At 41.6% G+C, this 23,061-nt stretch overlaps 1 protein-coding gene across 6 annotated transcripts in view; it reads right to left on the bottom strand.

Annotated features, from left to right (window-relative positions):
- Positions 1-3,312: 3,312 nt before the first annotated feature.
- The window catches only part of fam13b (family with sequence similarity 13 member B), a 68,976-nt gene continuing 49,227 nt past the window's right edge, over positions 3,313-23,061 (bottom strand). Inside the window, exons 8-24 of one of the 6 annotated variants that reach the window (XM_085415341.1) lie at positions 20,333-20,377; positions 17,715-17,795; positions 17,212-17,359; positions 14,817-14,914; positions 14,030-14,081; positions 13,529-13,649; positions 12,994-13,065; positions 12,142-12,415; positions 11,732-11,873; positions 11,379-11,460; positions 10,525-10,716; positions 9,711-9,925; positions 8,730-8,813; positions 8,533-8,628; positions 8,068-8,438; positions 7,297-7,398; positions 3,313-6,512 (exon numbers count right to left, since the gene is read on the bottom strand). In XM_085415341.1, the coding sequence (XP_085271467.1) occupies positions 6,389-6,512; positions 7,297-7,398; positions 8,068-8,438; positions 8,533-8,628; positions 8,730-8,813; positions 9,711-9,925; positions 10,525-10,716; positions 11,379-11,460; positions 11,732-11,873; positions 12,142-12,415; positions 12,994-13,065; positions 13,529-13,649; positions 14,030-14,081; positions 14,817-14,914; positions 17,212-17,359; positions 17,715-17,795; positions 20,333-20,377 (2,299 nt within the window). In that variant the 3' untranslated portion in view covers positions 3,313-6,388. Of the gene's footprint in view, positions 6,513-7,296; positions 7,399-8,067; positions 8,439-8,532; positions 8,629-8,729; positions 8,814-9,710; positions 9,926-10,524; positions 10,717-11,378; positions 11,461-11,731; positions 11,874-12,141; positions 12,416-12,993; positions 13,066-13,528; positions 13,650-14,029; positions 14,082-14,816; positions 14,915-17,211; positions 17,360-17,699; positions 17,796-20,332; positions 20,378-23,061 lie in introns of all 6 variants that reach the window. The other 5 variants (XM_085415334.1, XM_085415353.1, XM_085415346.1 and 2 more) reach the window with 5 other exon arrangements.

Consider the following 23,061-nt stretch of genomic DNA (forward strand, 5'->3'; position numbering starts at 1 on the left):
CTCCTCTCCTCCTCTCCCTTAGCTTCCCTGCTTAGCCTCTTATGTCCTTGTCTAGTCTCGTGTTTTTTGTATTACTTTTCCCTGAACAGTCTCTCACAGTCTGTTCTCTAAAACCTAAAAGAGAATTATGGATTTGATCAACTGGTCTCTGAATGCAATTGACACCCCTTCTCAACGAGAAGTCTGGGCTCGGGTGAGCCTGACTGCTGAAGATATCTACCTATTCGGAACCATGGTAACAGGGTTCTGGCGGATCGGAGCTGGCTTGGCCCTGACTTATTAAGGAATTAAGGAAGCGGAACTGGCTGTTCAAACCCCCACAAGGCTGCCCGCTGGGATTGAAATGATGGGACGAGGCGTGAGTTTCTCAAAATGGGCTCATTGAGTGCAGCACGGAGAAGATCTTGGAGAACGCACGGCTGCCGTGAACACTCAGAACAAGACCTCTGAGTGAAAAACTGGATTACATCTGGAGGGGCTCGCTCGAACAACACCTTTGAGCGCAAATTCAATCACATCTTGGGGAAGTGCACTGCGGTCGTGAGTTCTCAGAACCTGCTCTTTGAGCAAAAAGAACGACAACATCACAGAACGTAAGTTTGGATAACATCATAGAAAGCTCACGGCTCTCCAACGGGAGATTGAGAGACCAGTGTTGGACTGTTAGAACAGCTTTGAAATTCATGAGTTGTTCGCACTAAAGTAAAAAGCACCATCACTTCATGCAGATACCCTCCTTCCTTTCCTTCGGGGTCAACCTTCAGGATCAATAAAGTTTTATTGAATTGAATATTATATGATTTTGTCTAATCCACAAAGACTGTGCAGCTCCTTCTGGCCTTCTCTATGTCTCCATCATTACATCTCTTTGTGCTCTTTGCATGATGCCATCTTCCTCTTGACAAAGCAGCATATAAAACAAAACCATGATCTATTTTAAGGGAAATTATTTCCTTTTATAAAGAAGCAAACCTTTAAGGAGAAAAGACATTCTTAATGTCTTAATTTCTTTTAAAGGTGTGCGTTTTAAAAGCAGTTGAATGAGTTCGGATGAAAAAAGAAAAGGGTCCATGTGGGCGTGGTCTTGGTTTTGTTGACAGGTGCAACGAGCCTAATTAGCTACGGTGCCGAATGTAGCAGTTGCTATTAACAGTTAGCCATTGAACTATTTTAATAATAATATAATTAAGAAAAAGGATTTATCAGGAAACGTGTGTGCCGCAAGAAGAGCCTAGCGGGAGGTGAGTTTGAATTAATTTTCGTTCCCGTCACTTGTTTCCTTCTCTACCATGCTTTTAACTTTAAATGACCACACCAGGTGGGATGCAGAGAGGCGCCGTATTGTTGCATACTGGAATAAATAAACAGACTTGTTAAGTACTCGTTTTAGTAGTTTGTAAGCCAAACCTGCTAAGCTAGCGCTAATGGCGGTGTTCTGAGAAACCATCCTACTCTGACAAAACGTCCTACCCGTATTATAGTTTGACGGTGACTTGCGACTAAACCTAACCATAAAGAATGGGTGAGAGAAAAAGAAGTTAATTTGGCGTTGGTGTTGTGCGCATGCGCCGCGTCTGCGCAGAAACATTGGGTAGGATGTTTTTCCAGGTAGGATGGATTCACGGTGTTTTTTTGTTTTTTTTACAATTGGAGGACAATTTAAGCTTAAAAATATTGAAAATTATATTAAATGTCACTTAATGTTATAACGCTGTTATGTATAAATCAAATAATTAAGCAACGAATTACATTTGTTGAGCTCAGGCATCAAAGGTACATTTTTTATTTCAAAATGTCAGTGATAATATTAGTGTTTTCTCAAATAGATGCGAGTTGTGGGATCTCATAGGCTGTGAAACTTGGAGGACACAACTTGTACTTTTAAAACATGTTTTAAAAACAATAATGGTTGACTGTGTGAGACGTCTCAACAAAATTAGAACAAAGGGCGGTATATAACTTATCTTAACTGGTATGTTTGACTTGTAGTTTGCAGGAAAAAGGGAAGGAAGAGTGTATTTGTGCAGCATATGTGTTCTCTAGCTTCCACTAGAGGTCACTGATTACTAATTTGTAGTTCACCTAATCAGGTTAAAAGGTTTCTGTGATAAAGGGTTGGTCAGATTTTTCAGTAATCAGATTACTAGTTTACTCGCATCTATTTGATGTTTTGAGAAAACACTAATATTATCACTGACATTTTGAAATAAAAAATGTACCTTTGATGCCTGAGCTCAACAAATGTAATTCTTTGTTTAATTGGTACCCAATCTCGGGTGGGGGTGATGATCTCTCCCCCTGACCTGGCGTCCTGGCTCCCCCTTGCCGTAGCATGTGTTTTGTACCTCGTCAGTCTCTAGCAGTGGGAGCAGTCCCTTCTTCCAAACGAACACTGAGAGCTATTAGTTGTTTTGCCATCAACTGTGGATGTTGGGTATTGAAGATTTCATAGGTCTAAGGTTATAAGATTCCCTTACTGTATATAGAATGGAACGGGTGGGAATCGAACTTGCAACTCCTGCTCCAAAGGAGCGTGGTCTTACTACTACGCTATCCATTTGTAGATGTATAGAGCATAGAACTACTTTTATGGGAACTACAGCCTGCAATTGGAGAACATCACACATAATGTTGAAGAAGAAAAATTATCAGAGACAAGTGACATTATGTCTATGCATCTGTTTACGCTATAAATCATATTTGCGTGATAATAAGACAAATTAAATACTTATTAAAGTAATTTAAAAAATTAGCATAGATTGATGAAAAATGGCTGCAGAGCTGGTTAAATTCTAATTTAACCTAGTACAAAACCAGTCTGTAACCTGGATGGGTTTTAATGCTAAAAGTGGTAAATGAGTCATCTTAAGGATTTGTTTGTTAAAAATGGACATAAGTTATTTAATATTCAGGGCAAGTTTGCAGGGGACATCCTGGTCCCAGTATATTTCATTTAAAAAATAAAACAGTCGGGAGAAGTGGTGTGGCAAGCTTGTAAATTTTATTTTCATGTGTAAATGTTTGTTACTGATTGTATTTTCTCATTTTCGTCAATGAAGGAACAACTGAAAAAGCATTCACAAAGTAAGAAAACAGTTACAGATGCATACGATATATTAATGCGTTAAAACGCGTCACGTGTAGGTCGACTGGAGGAAATGGGAGGGAGCGTCTGATGCCACATCCCTCCTGAAATCTCGACTGAAGGAATTTATAGCAAAATCCCATCTCAAGGATGTCCTGAGGTTTTCTTCTTGACTTCAGACTGTTTGTAGTTAAAGGAAAAACATAATTTCTGTCTTTTAAACTAACTTCATGACAACTTTTATTTAAATCACTTTAAATAATCAGTTAGTAAAAATGTGTCCAATCTCTAAAGTATCTCCAGGAGGACCTAGGAGACGTCTTTGAAGAGGAGTTTTGCTCTGAATTCCTGGTGTGTAAAACAACCATGCACGTCAGATGGGTAAGTGTGAGATGAAGCATACTGTACACCGACAGAATACATTTACATTTGTGAATTTTACCACTCTGCTACAGGCACAATGAAAAACAAGTCGACAGAAATAAAAGCCCTTCAGATATTGACGGTGGATCGCTTTTCTTCACTTTTTTGATGACGATAAAAACTGGAATGTTTTCAGATGATACATCTGTCATTGGCTTTTCAATCCCTGCTAGTTTCACAGACTTATTGATACGTTGGATTTCAGCAGTGCCGGCGTGACGCAGAGGTAAAAACACACTGTCCAACCCCGAAAACATCGTACCTCAAATGTTCACTCGGGATCAAACCCACAATGCTTTTTTGTGTTAAAGAGAACACAAACATATTATTGCTGCTTCTTCATGGCACAAATAATGGAAACAATTTGACTTTTTTTTCATATGATTACGTTCTTGTTTGCCATGCAAGCTCACTACAGTACAGCTTCTATATTAGCTTATATTACACAGAGCAACAAAGTAATTCAGAAAACAGAGCAGGTTCATGTGCGTCTCGCCACAGTGCCAGACTAACGTCTACAGCTGGTTTTACAGTTAGTGAGTACATACAAAAGGATTATTATTGTCGTTACCACACAAAATAATGGTTATGATACTACAAGCAGTATTCATAATATTAATAATAATAATAAAAAACACATTCTCAGGGCATCACAAACAATAATAAACCAAAGGGGGCCAAACTTAATGTTTGAAATAATTTAAACATTTCTTTTGACATTCATTCCTTCGGGTATTTCTTTTTTTTTTTTTTATTAAATGTACAGTATAATTTCTGTATAGAAGTAGTGCTTCATTTCTAGAAATACAAATGGAAAAAAAATTATAAAACACAAAAGGGCTGCATTCTGTGAATGCTGTGCAAATAACATCTTTTTACATCAAACTTTTTAACTTCAACTGTCCCAACTTCTCACACTCCTAATAATCTTCACACAACATAAAAGGTTCACCTCATTCATAGCTTTGAATGCCCACCGACAGACAGACTTGCAGCCACCTCTGAACCAGGCAGAGAATTGTGCGTCAGCTTTGTCCTGTGCGCCTAAAACATGCAAGTGCAGATTGAAGAAAAACGACAAACAGCTGACTGACGAGCTCGCAGCTTAAAACCAAAATTCAGTGACTGTCGGAAACTTTTGTCCCACACTTTAAAGCACGCTGTGACGCCTCGACTCTTACTGGAAACAATAAAAGAAGAGCTCAAATCAGACTTTGTTCCCCTCACCTGCCCTACTTTGACCTGCCAGCAGGAAATCAAACTGCAGACCGGAGGTCAGAGGCACACCTAAAGACCGTTCACTCGTTAAAAACACCCTCAGCTCTCTCAGTATTGAGGACATCATGCTAACATACAAATGATCTGCTCAGCTTCAAATTTCAATTAAAACCTCCAGATTAGTCACAAGACTACTAATGCCCGCTGCCAACATGCTTTTGGATTCTCAGATGAAAAACAACACAGACCTATTTATCACCCATAACTCAGGAACTACAATGTGGCAAACTGAACAGGAGACGGATGAAACACAAGGAGCCAAGTCACAGCTGTTTCCTGTGAGCATCTTCTGTTTAATGAGGCCTTGGGAACTGTCGAAAGACTTAAAGCAGCATTTCTTTTTTTCTTTTTGCAAGATGCTCCCACATCACTGTTTTTTGAAATGCAAACAAAAAGTAGAAGAAAACGCCTAAGAATAGAAAATAACGAAAAGAATTAATACTTTTGTTGGAATAAATCTTGTACGGTGTACATCATCTTTTTAAAACAAAGCGGCTTTGAAATCTTGTGGATGAATATTTAAAATCAGTCAGAAGGTGAGGCATCCAGGATGTAAGGATGTTAGACTATTATTATTAAAATGACAAGTGAAAGAGGTTGAAGCGCAGTGCGAGACGTTCCAGATGAATCCGAAGTGTGTTGAGTGAAGAGTGTCTAAAATGCCAGTCCTCGAGCTGTCCGATGAGATTCCTCAGAAACGCAAAGATCGACGACAACAGTAATGTTCTTGAAATCAAATAGTCAAAATGCTTTTGCCTTTTTCTTCCTGGTCAGAAAACCAGGAGGTGAGAGACGAGTGCAGAGTCTTGAGTCAAATTGGTGAGATGATGATGATGATGATGATGATACACACAGTGATTAGTTTCTCTTTGTCTTTTTTATTTAAACTGCTGTTTGTTTTCAGATGATATGCAGACTGAGGCAGCGGGGATGGATGATGGAAGTTGCTTTAAGTTTGACCAGCGGCCGTGCTGCATTCACATCAGGGGGAAAAAGTTGTAAGAACGCACATTTAACTTTAAAATGCTCAACTAAAACCTAGGTTTCAGATATTTGGCAAAGCACCTCGGTTTGGCCACACATTAAATGACGGCTTTACTTTTCCAGTGTTTGTCCTCACACACTTGCAGGCATTTGGCAGATTGGATCACTAACAAGTTTAAAAAAAACATTTGAGATGTCATTCCATTTTTTAATTTGAGGAAATGACACTTGAAGCCGCCCTAAAATATTCTTCTGTTTGATATGTGGCAGAGTCAGTTATGTGTTTCTCTTTGTGAATATTTTGGGTGTTTCCGTACCATTTTAATTTTTGTGAGGCTATTTGTAGCTTAGCTACACCATATGTCGTATTTACGATTTCGGTGGCACTTTTATTTTTTATTTTTTTACTTTTTAATAAAAGCAGTCAGAGCTGACTTAATTTCCCCATGATGTGGCTGCAGGGTACCAACAGGAGGTCATTTGTTGTGTGTTGGACTGTTGGCTGCAGTCTTTGTTAAACTCTCCAGGCGTGATGACAGGCTAGACGTCCTGGGCGTAGCGTCGCTGCAGTGATGACAGCTGATGTGTGCGGGGACAGCGGATATTTGAGGAAGGGGTCTAGATGGATTTGGAGGAATCTTGCTTGCTGATGAGGACCTCCAGCAGGCGGAGTTTGGCCTTGATCCTCTTGTACTCTCTGTACGCCTCCAGCATCGGCACCCGGTCCTCCTTCTGAACATTTCTAAAAGGGGAACGAGAGCAGACAGAGTTGTGAGGTTTCTGTTGTGAGGTTTTATGTTTTTATTTTTCAGCTCTCAGCACTTTTGCAGCTTCCATCTGAAACGCAGACTTTTTATTAGTTGAATTTCCCTGCCGTTCCCTTCAGTTTGCTGGTCGCTTTCAGCCATGTCGGACCTGTTAAGTTACTGCTGAGCATGGTGAACCTGATCCAGCTGCTCCTTCACTTCAGCTAATTTGTTTTGGCAGGAAATGCAGTGTGTTTATTGCCAAGCAGGTGGAGCTTCAATAAGGATATTTTTCTTGACTAAAAACTGATCTCGGAGAAACTTCTGCTCTTTCTAGTCAGTGGATCACTGTACCGACAGTGAGAGGATGTGACATCTCGAACATATCATGAAGGTAAAAAAACTTTTTTTGCCTCGCTATATGGTTCTCACACCCCGCCTGGCTTTCATTTTCACAGCTTGGCCAAATTACCTGCCACACACAGGCTGAGACTGTTTTTCGCTGATCTATCCAGACAGACAAAGCTCTAACACAAAGACTTGCCTGTCAGAAGGTGTGGTATTTATTTTTTCACAATAGAGAAGCTGTGAGAGACCAGAAAAGAGCTGCATGGAATACAGAAAAGGGAGTCCGTCACAAATGTATACATCCTACATAAAGGTTGTCCTGATTCAGTGAATAAACAATCTCTGCTGAGTTTAAAAAGACAAAGCTGAAATCATTGAACATATGTGATGTAGCTGGACTTCATTCCTTAAATAAACGTGTGTCCCACCTACCTTCCATTATGCTGATAGAAATCTTCTTCAAACTCTCTGATGGTCTTCCTCAGTTTCTTCTTCTCTGCTCTGGCCTTCCACAGCTGTTCCAGCAGCTCTGGCCTGGAGGATGATGGGATAGAAGAGGATGCTGTAACCACACGTAACACTACAGTGGTGTGGAGACATGAGAACAGCTTTATTCTCAGCAACATTTGCTCTCTTTAACACTAATAATCACTTAGCTTATAAACCAGAAATTAAAACTTGAATTCAGAGAGAGAAGGTGACCAGTGTGAGCAGGAAGTGACCTAAACAGGAGTCACAACCTATAAGAAACACATCACAGTTGGACTCAGGAACCTGAGCTGATCAGAGGTGTGAGTCTATGTATGTTAATGCCAGGCATTATCCTGTGACACGTTAAACAGATTACACCTCAGCTGCTGAAACCTGTGTGAAAACTGTGTCACACTTCCTGCTTGTATCTGCACAGTTTGCAAAGCAGAAGGATACGTGAACATTTCCTCTCCAGGGTTTAGTAATGAACACAGCAGGCTACACTTCTCCTGTCTTTGAGATGAAGGCAGAGGCTCAGTGAACTTGCAGCTACACTGAGAGGAACAACTGTAGACCTTTACATTTGCAACAAATATGTATTCAAATTCACAATATCACCCAAATTCAGTATTTCTAAAATGATAAACAGCTGAGCAAAATTTCAGCGTAACAACACATCAGTTTTTAGGCCCTAATGTCGCATGAATGCGTCTGCGTGTGTTTTGCTCTCACATGGATGAGGCGTTCGAGCTGGACAGACGCAGGTCGAGCGCCAGCCTCCCCGATCCCTCCTCCATCTTTTCTCTCATTGAACAGTCGCTCTGTCGGTCAGACTGGTTCTGGCTGCTCACGGGCCCGTCACTCGAGGTCATTGGGTCGATGGCCATGATAACCTCGGGGCTCTGCATCTCACCACCGCTGCTCTCTCCCTCTTCCTCCTCCTCCTCCTCTTCTTCTTCCTCCTCATCCCTCTCCTCTTCTCCTCCACTTTTCTGCTCTTGCTCCTCCTCCTCCTCCTCTTTAATTTCCTCCCAAAAGTGAGCAGTTTCACCCTCAATGATTGGCTGCAGGGTTTTACTCCGCCTCTTACTAGATGGAGATACCTAGAGGAGGGAAAGGAAGGTAGATGCAGTTGATCCGTTGTCTGCTCCATGAGTGCTGCTAACTTTGTGTCTCTGGTGGAGATTGTGAACTTACTGCAACAGGTGTAATGCTGACTCTGGTGAGCATCTGTTTGACCAGCCTGTAGCGGTCGTACAGAGGTTTCACTACCAGCCGCTCCTCTCTGGTCACCTAGAAGGACAGGTGAAGCGACAGACCTGGTTAGAAGGGGTTTCTTTTTTGCTTTTTAAGGCAAAGACAAATCTTTGCAGAATTTAGGTTTTTGAACGTACCGGTCGACCGTGCAGCCCTTCGTAGTGCAGCAGATTCTTCTGCAGGACAGTCTTCTCACAGGTTAATTGCTCTTTTGTCATCTTCTACAGAGATGCACAGATATTTAACACTCAACAGTGTCTTTCCTGGTTTTAATATTACTAGTCATTAAATGTGAGGAAGGGGAAAAAAAGATCGACTAGTTTAAAACACAGAGACGTAGAAATAATGTACGTGTAGTTAAAAACATAAGAATTTTTTGCTGAAATGTAGGGCCTCACAATCAGAGCACAGGCCCGCGTCCACATGCCCGAGCACAATGTGCTTGCACATCACCGAGCTGAGGTGACCTGCCGCGCGCTTGTGGGTCAGTTTATTCTGAAACAGCTTTCATACATTTGCTAATTTTCTGCATCAAAGTGCTGCAGAATCTTGCGTCGTCACTGCTTACTTTCCATCTTGCTTGTTTACTTGCTTGTAACTTCCTGTCGCAGTGCAGAGCCCTGTTAGTGGCTGATGGCCTTGCAACACCTCTGAACCAGCAGGTAACTGCCATTGTATGTTAATAAAACAAAAGTAATACATTTAACTAACTAGTATTTAAACTGGTGATGGGAGAAGTTCACAATCAAACTATTTAAATTACCCTTAAAGTTATAGTCAAACAATATACCAGCAGTTTGTAAGTTGTAGTCTATAAATTTTGTGCATGTCCATCAAAAAGATTTCTTCTCTTCCTGTAGAACTTAAAAGCATGAATTGAAATGTAAAAATAACGTTTTTGTCAATAAAACTGGACATGTTTAGTTCTGCTAGGTATGTAAACCTACACCAGACCTTTTCTAAAGGATTTCATAAACCCCAAAAAACTCTATAGGTTATATTCTGTTCTTTTTCCCCATCTTGACAACTATATATCTGATCCACATCCTTTTTATTTGTCCTGTTGCTGGAGCCCTGGATAAGTGCAGTGGCTCTGCTGGAAAATATCTGGTCCTTACCTTGATATCATCCGGCCAGCCGTCCTCCTCCCTCTTGTCTTTGACTCTGCATTGGATCAGCTCCAGTGTTTCCTCCCTTGTAGGCCGCGGGCCTTTGAGCTCCCCTGCTGCGTCATGAGCACTGTGATCCAGTGTGGATCCAAAGCTCTTGGGCAAGGTGTTGCTGCGGGGCCGAGTCTGAGGGCCGAGCTCGGTCTCTGCACGGTGTTTGGCATCTGGGGAAGGATGAACACATGACGTTGAGGAGAGAGGAAAGAAATAAGGGCAGGGATAGAGAGAGAGGGAGAGACGTAGAAAACAGAGAAAGTCAGTTAAGGCATGCAGGAATTTATCCGTCACGATTACAATTAACCCATCAGAAATAAGGAGAAAGAAGACAGTGTGACAACAACATACAAAGCCAAAGACAGAGAGCAAACTTTTTCCAGACAGTAAAATCACTAAATTCAAAAGGCCCTGATGGCTGTAAAGGTGAAACACTTCTGCACCTTCAGCACCGCAGCATTCTTGTTTAAAGAACCGATACCAGCAGTTAGACATGTTTTTTTGCAGTTTGCCAACATTTTTAACATGTCAGAGACCCAAAATGTCTGGCAAAAAAGAGAGCTTGTTTTGTATTTTGAAATCAGAACCATAAATGTGTAATTTCATCATGATGCTTCACACTTCTCACCACCTCTCCATTAATTATCCCATGCCAACAAGCTGTTTCAGCAGACACCGAAACAAGGAAGCAAGATGCTCTCACAAAGCCGCCTCGCTGTGACTGTCAGTAGTGTTTGAGATGTCTACTTACTGAGGGGTTTGTACTTACTGAGGTGAAACGGTCTAGAGCTGAGTAGGCCTGAGTAGGGGTGGAGCGGGGGGGTGAGTATGTGATGGGGAGGTGAGCAGATAGAGGAGGAGGAGGAGGAGGAAGGGGAGGAGGGAGCATGGTGGCATCTGTGTGAATGGATCAAAGCCTGGTGCCTCAACGTGCTTCTGGGCAAAAGGTGGTGCTGGCGTCCTGGTTGGCCGATCAGTCAATCAATCAATCAATGGGTCGTTGGGCAGTAGGAGGAAGGAGGAAAGTGAAGAGCGGATTCTCACATTATTGATTTCAGTTTTGATTTGAAACAGTGACAAATGTTTTGGCCGCTGCGTTACTCCATAAAGGAGAGCCGGCACCTCACAGGAAGGAGGTGGACGGGCGTCCTGCAGGGTTCGTTCAGTGTGGTGAAACAACGGGAGGAGAAACATCCGCCGGCAGAAAAGAATTTCTATACATTTTATATTTTAATATCTGATTTTGGACATGCTGACTGGCAGCCAAACCAAAAGCTTCTGCAACCACAGTTTGGGATTTCTGACCAAATATTTTCAAATACTTCCTTTGTGTGTTTTCCGCTGCTTCACCTGACTGAACTCACCCTGCAGGTAATGAATGTGGGTTCACAAGGACGCACCAGCACACTGTAGGGTGGGAGCCACGCATGTGAGAGCCACGTTGACCCTGAGCACGTGCATGTCTGCGTATGTCTGTCAGACCAGCATACATGCCATGTTGTCACAAAAAGTCAAAGGTTGAAAGTGGGGTCAAAATGTCCAGCACAGAACAGGATGGCATACAGACACTCTAACCCCGTCAAGCACACATGAATGCATGCCGACAGCAAAACGTAGTTGTACCTTTAATCTGCCTGCGGATCTTGGTCAAGTCAGTCATCCATTTGAGGACCTTGGGGTTAGCTGCCTTATCTGCATGAGAAGGCTGCAGAGAGAAGAGGGGGGACACACAGAGACCAAGAGTTGGCATTTCACCGAAAACATCAACAACAGCTAAGACACAAATACAAAATTACATTTTCAGAATGTGTGACAGTGTAAGCAATTAAACAATGTGTTGGTGTTTCTGATGCAGAGGAAGATGACTGTTTGCTATAACAGCCTGAAGAAAGCAATAACTGACTGGCTCCTGCAGTTTTTTCTTCTTCTTTTTTTTAAATTACTACCTAAAAAAACCATTAAAGTTCTGATTTTACCTTGTAGTTTCTCTCCTTCTCAAACTGCTCTTCAAACTGTTTGATTTTCTTCTTCAGATGCTGAAGCTTTTTGGTGAGCTGGTGCATCACCGAATCTCCTCCTCTCATCGCCTCTTTGGAACCAAACGATGCTCGCCTGGGCCTGAGGATAAATAGTAGACTGGTACTTGATGGCTCTTTTTGACTCCAGCTCAGCCCTTAAAGGGCTTTTTACTACAAGCCACTTTCACACACACTCTAGCCCCTGAGCCACAGCGACCCCCCCCAGCATGACAGAACTACCAAAAAAGAAAAACAACCCAAAAAAACCCTTCGGGTCTCAGACCAAAGATAACGATTTGTGGGTGTCATTATAACCATTAAACCCTCCCAAAACACCAGTCTTACAGTGAATAAGCTACACATCATACCTATGTACTTTGGTGGGTGAAGTGGCGTCCAGATCCTGCTGGAGAAATCTCTGGGCACCGTGCACACCAAAATCAAGAAAGCGCCGTGCCAGCAGGTGAGGGTGGGAGCGGGAAGAGGAAGGGGAGTCATCCTGCCCTCCCTCTCCCTGTTCCTCTTCACCACCCTCCTCCAGGGGGAGTGGAGGGAGAGGAACCATGCGACCGGCCAGCGGGGAGAGCTGTGCCTCTCCGCTCTCGTTGTCATCCTGCCAGGATTTAAAAGCTGGGACGGGGTCTGGAGAAGACGGAAAGAAATAAAGAGAGGAATCAAGCCAAGTAAAAAGAGGACAAGAAGGAAGGGAGAGGCCAGATGATTAATCCCTCTCTAGCAAGTGCATGAGAGAGAGAGAGGTGTTATACATATCATGATGGACAGATATGTACAGCAACATTTTATTTTGTTTACTTCCATACCTGCTGACTCACGCTAAGCCTGATTACCGGTGTATTTACAGTCAGTGCTATGCTGCCAAGTTGAATCGAGGAGGAAGAGAGAGTGTAGGAGGGGTCGTGACCAATAAGAGCAGCAGAATCAAAGTGTAAATTAAAAAAGTAAGAGGGAAGAGTGAAGAAAGAAAAAACAAGTTCGCCTGCTATCTCATGAAATCTGATGGAGGGAAGAATGTTACAGGGAAGGATTTATCACGATCAGCGTCACCACGCGCACATTTGAAAAGCCGAGGCTATTTTAATTATATTTTAATATAGTTTCTTTTATTGTTGTCACCCGTGACCACCATTAAAAACAATAACAAGGACGAGTGAAAGGAGGGAGGGGTAGACTGGTGAATGGGCGCTTATGAAATGACTTACCTTGGCCTTCCTTTTGCAGATGCATCAATGAGAAGTCGATGGGAGGGAGGTGGAGATGGGAGGGGGGTGACGCTGTTTGGATGGACGGAGGAGAAGTAGAAGGACGAGGAGGAAGAGGGACAGGGAGAGAGATAGCACAGAAGAGGAGCAGTGAGGTCATTCATAACTTCACTCACCAGCATTCATCCAATGTGTGTTGTGTTTAATTGCAAACAAATGCCACCAACGTCAGTTTTTCATCACTTATATGAGAGAATTTATCCAACTGAGCAGGTTTGAATTGAGATCTCAGCGACATATTTAAGCTTAGAGTAAAAATATTCCATAATTTTTATATTTAAGTAAGAGTAATTCATACAACAATCTAAATGAAATTAACTTTTCCCATTATGTCACTTTTATTAGATAAAATAAATTAATTTAAAGTTTTAAAAGTCTGTTCCTCTGCATAACTTCTCCAATGCCACTTTAATTTTCTATGAATATTTATGCTGCACTGAGCAAGCTGGAATTCCCAGGATATGATGGAACTCACCTTCCCATTGGTTGTTGGGAAAAAGCTGGAGGTGGGAGGAGTCTGGTTGGCATGGTGACAGGTGGTTCCTGTTGGGCTGGCTGGTGTTGGCGTTGTGATCACAGCAACATGAACTGGAGTCCTGGAGGAGTAAAAAAAAATAAAATCAATAAGAGATAAAAGAAATAAGGAAAATGGACCAAATAACTGAAGGTAAATTTGCAAGTGTTTGAAGGAATGTTGGCCTAAGGTGTTTTTCAGACCAGCACCTTTGTAACCAATTTCACCTAGCAACTTCCAGCAACCACTTGCCAACAAATCAGGGAATAAACATTTTCCCCCAGCATCTGCTGGTTTCCATGGGGTCACTGACTGCTCTGTAGGCCCGTGTAATTAAGGCCTTAACAGATACTTAAAAGCTTTACTGTGAAGGTCCAAGCCAGTGGATGACATAACCATGGCTGTAGCCATTGTTTATATACAGTCTATGAAAGGTGTACATTTCCACATCCTGTCACTTACACAGCTTATGGTGACAGTGTGCTCCATCGTCACAAGAGGCTGATTGTCCTGCCTGAAAATGAAGATTAGAATGAAATAAAATTAGATAAACACTCAAAATGAAACCATAAAGGAGATAAACACATTAACACTCCACCAGGGGATGTACGTTTTCAGTACTCTTTGGTCCAATAACAAGAAGTACTAATATGGTACCCCTGTACAGACTCATCTGGATAAGTGTACTTTTATAAAAGCTGTCCAATCATATCACTCTCACCATATTTAGTCTTCCTGAAACCTTGCCTGGATAACAGCTGACGAAGAGTCACACCACAGTCACACAACAAAGAAATCTTTCCGCTGCACGAATAATTCGACGAGGAAAAAAACTCACAAAGCTGTAACCAAAATCAGTGCTTTGTGTAGTCAGTATTTTGCCTGTTTTAAATAAATAGGTGTGAAGCAGCATTTGTCAGTTTTAACACTGCATGCCACATTGATGGCGGTGTACTCACTACAGCTGTTAACAACAAGCTGGGGGTGTAATATCATCATATGACATGTAAAGATACACAAGAAGGAAGCAAAAGTGAATAAGTGTTGGGAGTGAGAGAGACTGAGATAAAGATGCGTTTCAGATGCAGCATAAAATGTGAGCTCTGGTTGAAACAGCGTGTCAAAGCAATTTGCAGAAGGCAAGTGTCTGATCAGCACGGCAACACTGCTGCCTCTCGTTTGCTTTGCATCGAAACTAAACTCTGAGGGTAAATCCAGGCAGCTGGTGTTTGTGAAGTAAACAGCTCACCTGGCAGTGTTTAAGTTGTTCTTTGCATCGGTGACAGACTCTGCATCCAGGTCCATTCCTGAGCTCTCCTCCAGGGTGGGGACAGAGTCCAGTGAATTCTGGAGGAAAAAAGACAGGACAGCAAGATGTTCTGTTTAACTTAAACAGGAATAAGCAGAGCAAGAGACAGGAATGGGCAAGAACACAAACTGAGCTACACACTGGAGTCTAACAGAAATAAGTAAAACACTGCAACACAGAGATGTAGCACTCCAACAGATCAAATGTTCACAAAATACCCAGAATACAGTGAGGTAATCATAAATGCATTAAATAAAGCTCTTTCACCTTAAATAGTTAAGAATTTAATGCTCCTTAAAAATTAGAGGTTAAAAATGCCTCTGCTCCACTTCAACAACTCTGTAAACCTTGAAAAAGTTACTGGACTTCTTGAAGTTTGTGAGGCTTTTCAGTCCTGAAAACAAAAGGTGGAGAGTCCCACGTATTTAACATGGGGGTTGTTCTCTTTGGAGGTGGTTTGGAGAGTCGTTGACCCAGTATTAATCACGTCATGTGCATTGTCACGAGCCAAGGTGGGAAAAAAGGTGTGGCTTAATACCATCAGGGAAGTTAAGGGTGAAACTACTGTGAAACCTTGCCCCACCCTATCATGTGACCTACTGACTCACATCTGAGGTAAGTTGTGAGTGAGATTTGAAAAACCTGGGAAGGGTTCTCAAGGCAGGTTGGCTTTTGGCTCAGCTAAATACGTTTTTTAGGGTTTTCCACTAGCTGGTAATAACGGGTACCACTTCTTTAGTACCTACTCAGCTTCCGAGCAGTCTGAGGCGAAAACGTGACATTAACAGACCGCATGCCACCGATTGGCTAGTCAGTGGCATCACTCGATGAGTCATGAGAGCGACATGCATTTTTGTGTCAGATACAGAAGATGTCACAGGACGTTGCTATAACAACCTCATGCACATAAGTTGGTAATCAATTGTAATGGAAAATGACTGAAACCAAGCTGAGTAGGCGCTACAGGAAAAGGAAGAAAAAGCTACCATTTCTGTTCATAGATCTTTTTCATTTACTCCTCTTTCAAGCCATCTGTCTTTTCAGTCCAGAATGTGAACATTGGCATCGTTGAAAGAGAGTTTGGGAGTTTTGGATGAGAATGAAATGTCTTCACAAGCTTAAAGACGTCCAGATACCTTCTGTTTCCCCCCCTCAAGTTTCTAAGACTAGCATCACCTGAATGACTGAGAACCTATACAGACGACTCTGTAGGAACACAAAAGTCCTCATCATAAATGAGAAGACATTTCACAGCGTGTATGTTATGTGGACATACACATATTGAACTCATTGTTAATAGCACATGGCACAACTATACAACTTTTTAAACATAAAACCAGTGTAAATACATGCATGTCTGTGATGATGTAGTACAGTGGAGCAGCTGTCATTCTTTGGCTCTTGGCTGATCTATTTAAGGACTTGGATCAAGATTATTGTTTCTGTGACAGCTTCTCCTCCAGCCGTGGCTCTCATCTCCCTGCCTACCATGTTGTCTCCTCCTCACCCCTCCATCTGGAAGCTAACATGGTTCTTGGGATAAAAGCCAGTAAGGCTGAATGGGGGGCACTAGTAACAGGGTTTTGATTTCCAATGAGACAGCTTCAATAAAAATGTATGTGATGTGCACAGGAATACAAAGAATATGTGCCGTGTATGTCTGCCTAAAACTAGATATTGAAAATAAAGAGAAACATTACTACTCTTCAGAATGTGTTAAACAGATAATGCATCTCAAAGCATCATCATCTGGATAATAATTTTATCAGTTCGTATCTATTCTTACCAAAATGTGAAGAAAGCAAGGTCAAGAATTTCCAAAGCCCTTGAAAGTAGCTCCTTGTTTTTTAATATAGCATCCTGGCATATGATAGGTATAAAAAGTGGCAAATGTGTTCGCCAAACCTTGAGAAAGAAGCTACTCAGCACTTTTTCCAAGTACAAAATGACCTTATTAACATTTAGTTATGACTAAATGTGTCTGCGTGTTTGCATTTGTTAAACAACCCTCTTGTTTCTTGCTTTCCCAGTAAATTTCCAGCTATTGTAGCGATCAGAGCAGAACAAAGATGGGCCTGTGCTGATAATATCAAACACATTTCGCCTTGGAATGAAGCGACACACTGAGATGGGAAGGAGGTTAGCTATGGGAAGCATGCTCTGAGCCCACACAGCAGCTTGCTACGATTTTCTTTTGTGTCTTATCATCTGATGTCACTTTCTGTTTGAACACAGGGGAGCTGCTGTTCGGCCAATGTTACAGTAACAGGCAGCGCGCGCAACTAAAACAAAGATTCCCTTTCTGGTTATCACGTCATGACGTCCCCCCACTGACCTGCGCTTCTCGCTGATTTTGTTGGATGTGCTGCTCAGGCTGTGTGAGTGGGGTACCCCCTTCTGTGTCGCAGGCACTGTCTTCAGGGTCAGTTTGTTGCTCCTCGTCTCCATCACAGCCCTGGTCTGCAGGCTCACTGGGACTCTCCCTAACATATCACAATGGAAAGATTAATAAAGCAATGAAAGTACCCTTATTTAAATATAAATTCATAACTTGTATCCAGGGGAATGCTATGCAAAGTAGCATAATGCTAAAGTAACCTCTAAATGTGTTTATCTGTAACGTGAACCATCTGGCTGGCTTTGTGCCTTTGTACATGAGATTTGCTATCTTGGAAATGCTTCTTTAGAGTCATCTGATGCCACTTTAAAACACTGAGCAATCATGTTTGTACCAACAGGTGCAACTACAAAGTGCAACAGACATTTAATTCATGCGTGCATAGAAACTTTGTGGTTTCAGGTCTGCCTGTGTTGCACTCTCACCCCTGGCTGTCGTACCTGCTGAGGTCTTGGTCGATGGAGTTTTTCAGATCAAAGAAGTGCTGCTCCACTGCAGCCCTGATGGTCCGCTGAATAATACTGGGAAACAAAGCAGAAATACAAGTTAAAATGATGTTTAACACTAACCACTGTCCAAAGAGTTCAGACTACCTTTAAAGAGGATAAGCAGAGTTTCCAAGCTTTACATAACTAATTTGCATGAGATCCAGTGACCATGTTTTTTTCCTGTTCATTCAGTGCAACAACTCCACAGAAAAACAAAAATAGATAACCTGAAAATAACATTATCCACCTGAAGTATCCACATAAAACGAGCCACAGCAATAATCCAAACACCCAAGATGCTGGGCATGTTTCTCTGACTTCTATCGAGCAGAGAAAAAGTCTGTGACGTCAACAACTGTTTTGATAACCAAAACGAAAATACTTCAACCATGTTGCAAATAGTCAAAGCTGGAGACCGATAAGTTCCATCTGTCGTCCACCTGCCAGAATCATGCGCACTATTTAGGCTTGTGTATGTATTTATTTCTGAACTGCAGTAGGACACGATGTATCAAAAACCTAAAAAGATAAAAACTGATTTGCAGAGTAACAACTACCCAACATTACAGCACTACCATCACTATTTTTTTAATCCTTCAGTTAAACATGTTTTTTTTAGTGATTAGTATACATGCTTTAAAAACGCTCACATAATGCCTAAAACTGTTGACATCAACATGACATCCTTAGTTCAGTTACACTGACGAGGTTAGAGGGCTGTTTTTCCAGATTTAATTAAGATGTTTGTTTTTAGCACTACCTCTGTGTCTGGAACCTCTGCTGATCAATTAACAGATAAATGGCATTTATATGTTCATCTTTATATAGTAATTAGGTACATATAAGAGACATTTATTGAAGTTTAAGAGTGAATAATATTCATCATTTTCACTCAGTGCTTTTCCCCCCCTTCTGAGCTATTTAACAAGTCCTTATTAAGCCAATGGTGCGGCCCTGGTCTAAAAGGATTAATATGGAGTCAGGGAGAAAAAAAGAGGGGATGTTAGAGCCTATAAAAGGTAACATCGGCAGTCACACGCTGACCTTTTCTGCACCGACATGCAACGCCTGATCCACCGGCTCTACTGAGATTCTATCTATCTGGCTTCAATTACTGGACCATGTTTGTTTGATCATAATGTATTCCTCCCTCATTTACTCTGGCTTCATGCAGTCTGTGAGTTTTGTCACTGTTCCAGCTTAGACGGCAGCAGAGCCTAAGTTGAATGGGAAAAGACCCAACTCCCCCATACCAACTGTTCACTCACTTCATCTGCTTTCATCACGTGTTATTCCAACTTTTCCTCTATTTTTCTATCATATAACTTCTGCTCCTTAAGCTGATCCTCAAAGTAAATGTCCAGACAGTGACACCAAGTTGTCCCAGGTACTGTAGATACGCATGAATTTAACACATCGAGTACCTGATGCTGGAAAAATAGCTGTAGGGGATTTTCTGCTATGTCCATTTAAGGCAGAAACTCATAAAGCTACTGAGCTGAGATAAATGAAATGTAGGTGTCAATATATGAACACATACACTCAAACTTCGCCTCCACCTCCAGGAAGCTCTACAATAATAACTACACTGCACATCACACACAAACAGCCACTTCCAGAAATAAACACATAAGCAGTAAAAGATGATGCACTTGCACTCTTTCCTACTTACATAGACACAGAAAGAAGCACTTACACTCACACAGCGTCCAAATTTTTACCTCCCAACAGGGAAACTCGGTGGGACCTGCAGGGTCCCTCTTTTTAAATTTAAGGGAAACTTTTTTTTATTGGCATGTGCGTTATGAAAATAGATTAAACTGCTTTTTTAAAATCTGCACAGCAAAAAACTGTCTCCCCATCTCCATCATCATGTGTTTCTTCTTCTTTTAAAACCATCTTTACTATTTTCTGTCAAATTGGTGGGCAGCTGAACATGTGACAATTTAAACTCCTTTGACTGCTGGTAGTGAATTCCAGCTTTTATGTTTAATTCCTCATTGTTTAAGTCTAATAAGTAAACCCACATTAAAGCGCTGTACAAAGAGAAATAATTGTATTCTGCGTCCATGCTGAGCAGCGTCGAAGAGACGGCCTGACTGTCATGTGATTGCAGTTCGTGTCCTTGAGACCGTCAAAGTGCCACGCCATGCAAAACGCTTTACTTTAAGCTTCCTAATCAAAACACAAGGCCGGCTCTCCTCCTTCCTGCTCGTCTCTTCCTCTAAACCTTGTACAGTTTTTAAAACTCACTTGTCTCAGCAGCGGCTGCACATCAATCTCGATTTCTATTATTTTATTCGCCTCTTGAGAAAACGCTATTTGACTGCCTCATCACGCTTAACATATAATATGGCTCTGTCTTTCTCTTATTGATTATTTGCAGTTTCATTAATATTATATTCTAACATGAAATGCCTTTGCGGGATATAATATTAAGAATTATTGAGTACATATTTTATTACAGCTTATGATGTTTATGATAAGTTGTTGTGATATAATGCGTATGTTAGCGTGAGTTTATGTCTAAGTATGCCATTGAGAGTGTGTGTGAATATGTGGAGACTTACTCAGCAGAGTCAGCAGGCAGGATGGATATAGGGGAGAGGTGGGAGCTGTAGAGCCAGAGAGAGGAAAAGCACAACAAGGTTAGAACATCACGCACTCCTCGACTCCTGTCCCGCACTGACCTTGGAGGAGGCGGGTGTCGAGCCGCAAGAGTCAAAACAGGGAAGAAGAATGTTAGCAATGCTGTTAACAATGAGTATGTCTGTGTATTCTATACGTGCATTAGTGAGACAGAGCAGGGATCGAGCACTGAGGTAGTAGAGGTGAAATCAATGAAAAACATGTAAAAATTAGCACAGTGATGTCTGAGATGCCCTGAAATGACAATTTCAGCAAATGTATCACGCGCACAGTTTTAGTCAGTGGCGCCACTCTGAGTGGGCAGATTGTTATTTAGGCTACAGAGCTCTGCTTGACCCTGCTGATCAGATAGACAGTTGTGTATGTAATGTCATACTTGTTCTTCCATAAGCAGGGAAGTGTGTGCGTGTGCATGTGTACACGGCATGAAACAAGAAGTTGGCTGTGATGTGTCTCATCACTTGATTCACAAACACACCCACTGACAGGCACGCCAGGATTTATATAACTAACACACACACACACACACACCTACCTAAGACGTGTCGGTGCTCTTGGACTTAATGCGAACGACCTTCTGCTGTGTGTGTGTGTGTGTGTGTGTGTGTGTGTGTGTGTGTGTGTGTGTGTGTGTGTGTGTGTGTGTGTGTGTGTCAGTCAAGGGGGCAAACTCGACTCATTAGAAAAACAACAGCTGACGTTATGCAAGCCTTTCATGTGTATGTGTGTTCTGGGTCTGTCTCTCACACACACACACACACACACACACACACACACACACACACACACACACGCACTTTTAACGCTACAAGAAGTGCTCAGGTTGATCGATAATGACTGAATTATTAATGGCAGATAGGAAACCATAATGCCCTCTCTTTATTCTTCTCCTTCTTGCTACTTTCCCTCTCTTTTCTTTCTCTGGGGTGTTTGTCTTCCATTAGCTATGTTTTAAATCAAATCTGCTTCTGTTTATCACTCTATTGTTTCTTTTCATTCATGCTCACTCAACCCCAAAAAGCCTTTTTAGTTTCATTACTGCATCTCTTGAGCTCTCCTTTCTCTTCCGCTTTGCTTCTTTTTTTTTCCATCTTACTGACTATGAAGGCAGCAAACATCCGACATTCCCTTCCTGAGAATGTAGCCTTGATCATGAGTGAGTGTGAAGGCAGGACAGACAAAAAGGAAGGCGCTCGTATTGCAGAGACCTAACAATGAGTCAACCAGAACACACACACACACACACACACACACACACACACACACACACACACACACACACACACACACACACACACACACACACACACACACACACACACACACACACACACAGCTTTGCTTCAAGTAGTTGGATTAGAGCAGCTCCTAAAGCCTCGACGGCAGACACAGATAAGCCCTTAATAACATTTTAAGGAACCACACCTTTTACGGCTATTTGTTGGCATTAATACTCTAAACCCTTTGTTAGTGACCAAAGTATAAATAGTTCAACTTACATTTAGTCTCTACATATATGATGACCACTAAACTTTGTATTATTCAAACAGATTATGACAGATTTTTTTGATTTTACTAACTGCATTATTATCTACGTCTTAAAGGTGCAGAGATGAGCGCGTCAGAGTAAAAGGGATGCTTGCCAGAATCACTCAGATCGCATCAGGTTAATCTGCTGCCTCCTCCCTGGATCCCTCTGCTAGAAACATCTCTCCCGCAGCAGGGTCAGTGGACACAGTCCAACTTACACACCACCACAATTAGCACTCTTGTGTAAACTTTGTAGTCTTGGTTATAGTAATCATCACAACTCAGCTCTTAACTTGATATAAATCAATATCAATAAATCAATATAAATAAAAAACTATCATGTACGTTTGGCCATTTTTCTCCAGTTGGATTACATGGGTTTCCATTTGTGAAGAGCAATATTTATACATTCATAACATATTTACTGCTGATTTACCACCAAAGGATTATCTCAGTCAGCACTGCCACGGTCTAAACACGACTGTTATTTCCATCTGTGTTGAAAGCTATCCTTCCATTTGCTGCTGTGCGTGCTGCTGAGGTAATTCAATCATTATTCAACAAAGCTGTTTTAAAAAATATCTCCTATTGGCTTTCAGTAATGGAGAAAAACTTGTAAGATTTAATATTATCTCGCAATCACACATTTTATACTTGCAGCACGGGGCGTGACCTTCAGGTATTAGGAGATAAAATCATTGAGAAATGTGGATGAAATGTGCAGTATTTACTCGACTCTATTTTGAGTTTGTGCAATTATCTGAAATCTAAAACATTACAGTACCCTGTGTGTATCACAAATTTAGGACACCGGTATCAGTTTTGCACAGATAAGAGCATGAACTGCAGAGGTGAACCACTGTGCTGTGTATTAGCGCCATCAAGTCAGCTGACTGGTGACTAAACAGCTAAAAGATTGTGGGTTACTGCAAAGTAGAGCAGAGGGACTTTGTATTATCAGTGATGACACTAAAGAATAAAATAACTAATCAATTACCCACTTTTATTATTTTCAATGGTTCTTCTGATGCAAAGGCAAGAATATACGAGTGTGTGCGCGCGTAAGGTAAGTTAGAGGTGAGATATGATTTTAAAGATGTGCTGTTGTCAGCAAACCTGA

Source organism: Rhamphochromis longiceps, linkage group LG2, assembly GCF_057381845.1.
Source record: "Rhamphochromis longiceps isolate RC_006_pf linkage group LG2, R_longiceps_female_GT1.1, whole genome shotgun sequence".
Lineage (NCBI taxonomy): Eukaryota > Metazoa > Chordata > Actinopteri > Cichliformes > Cichlidae > Rhamphochromis > Rhamphochromis longiceps.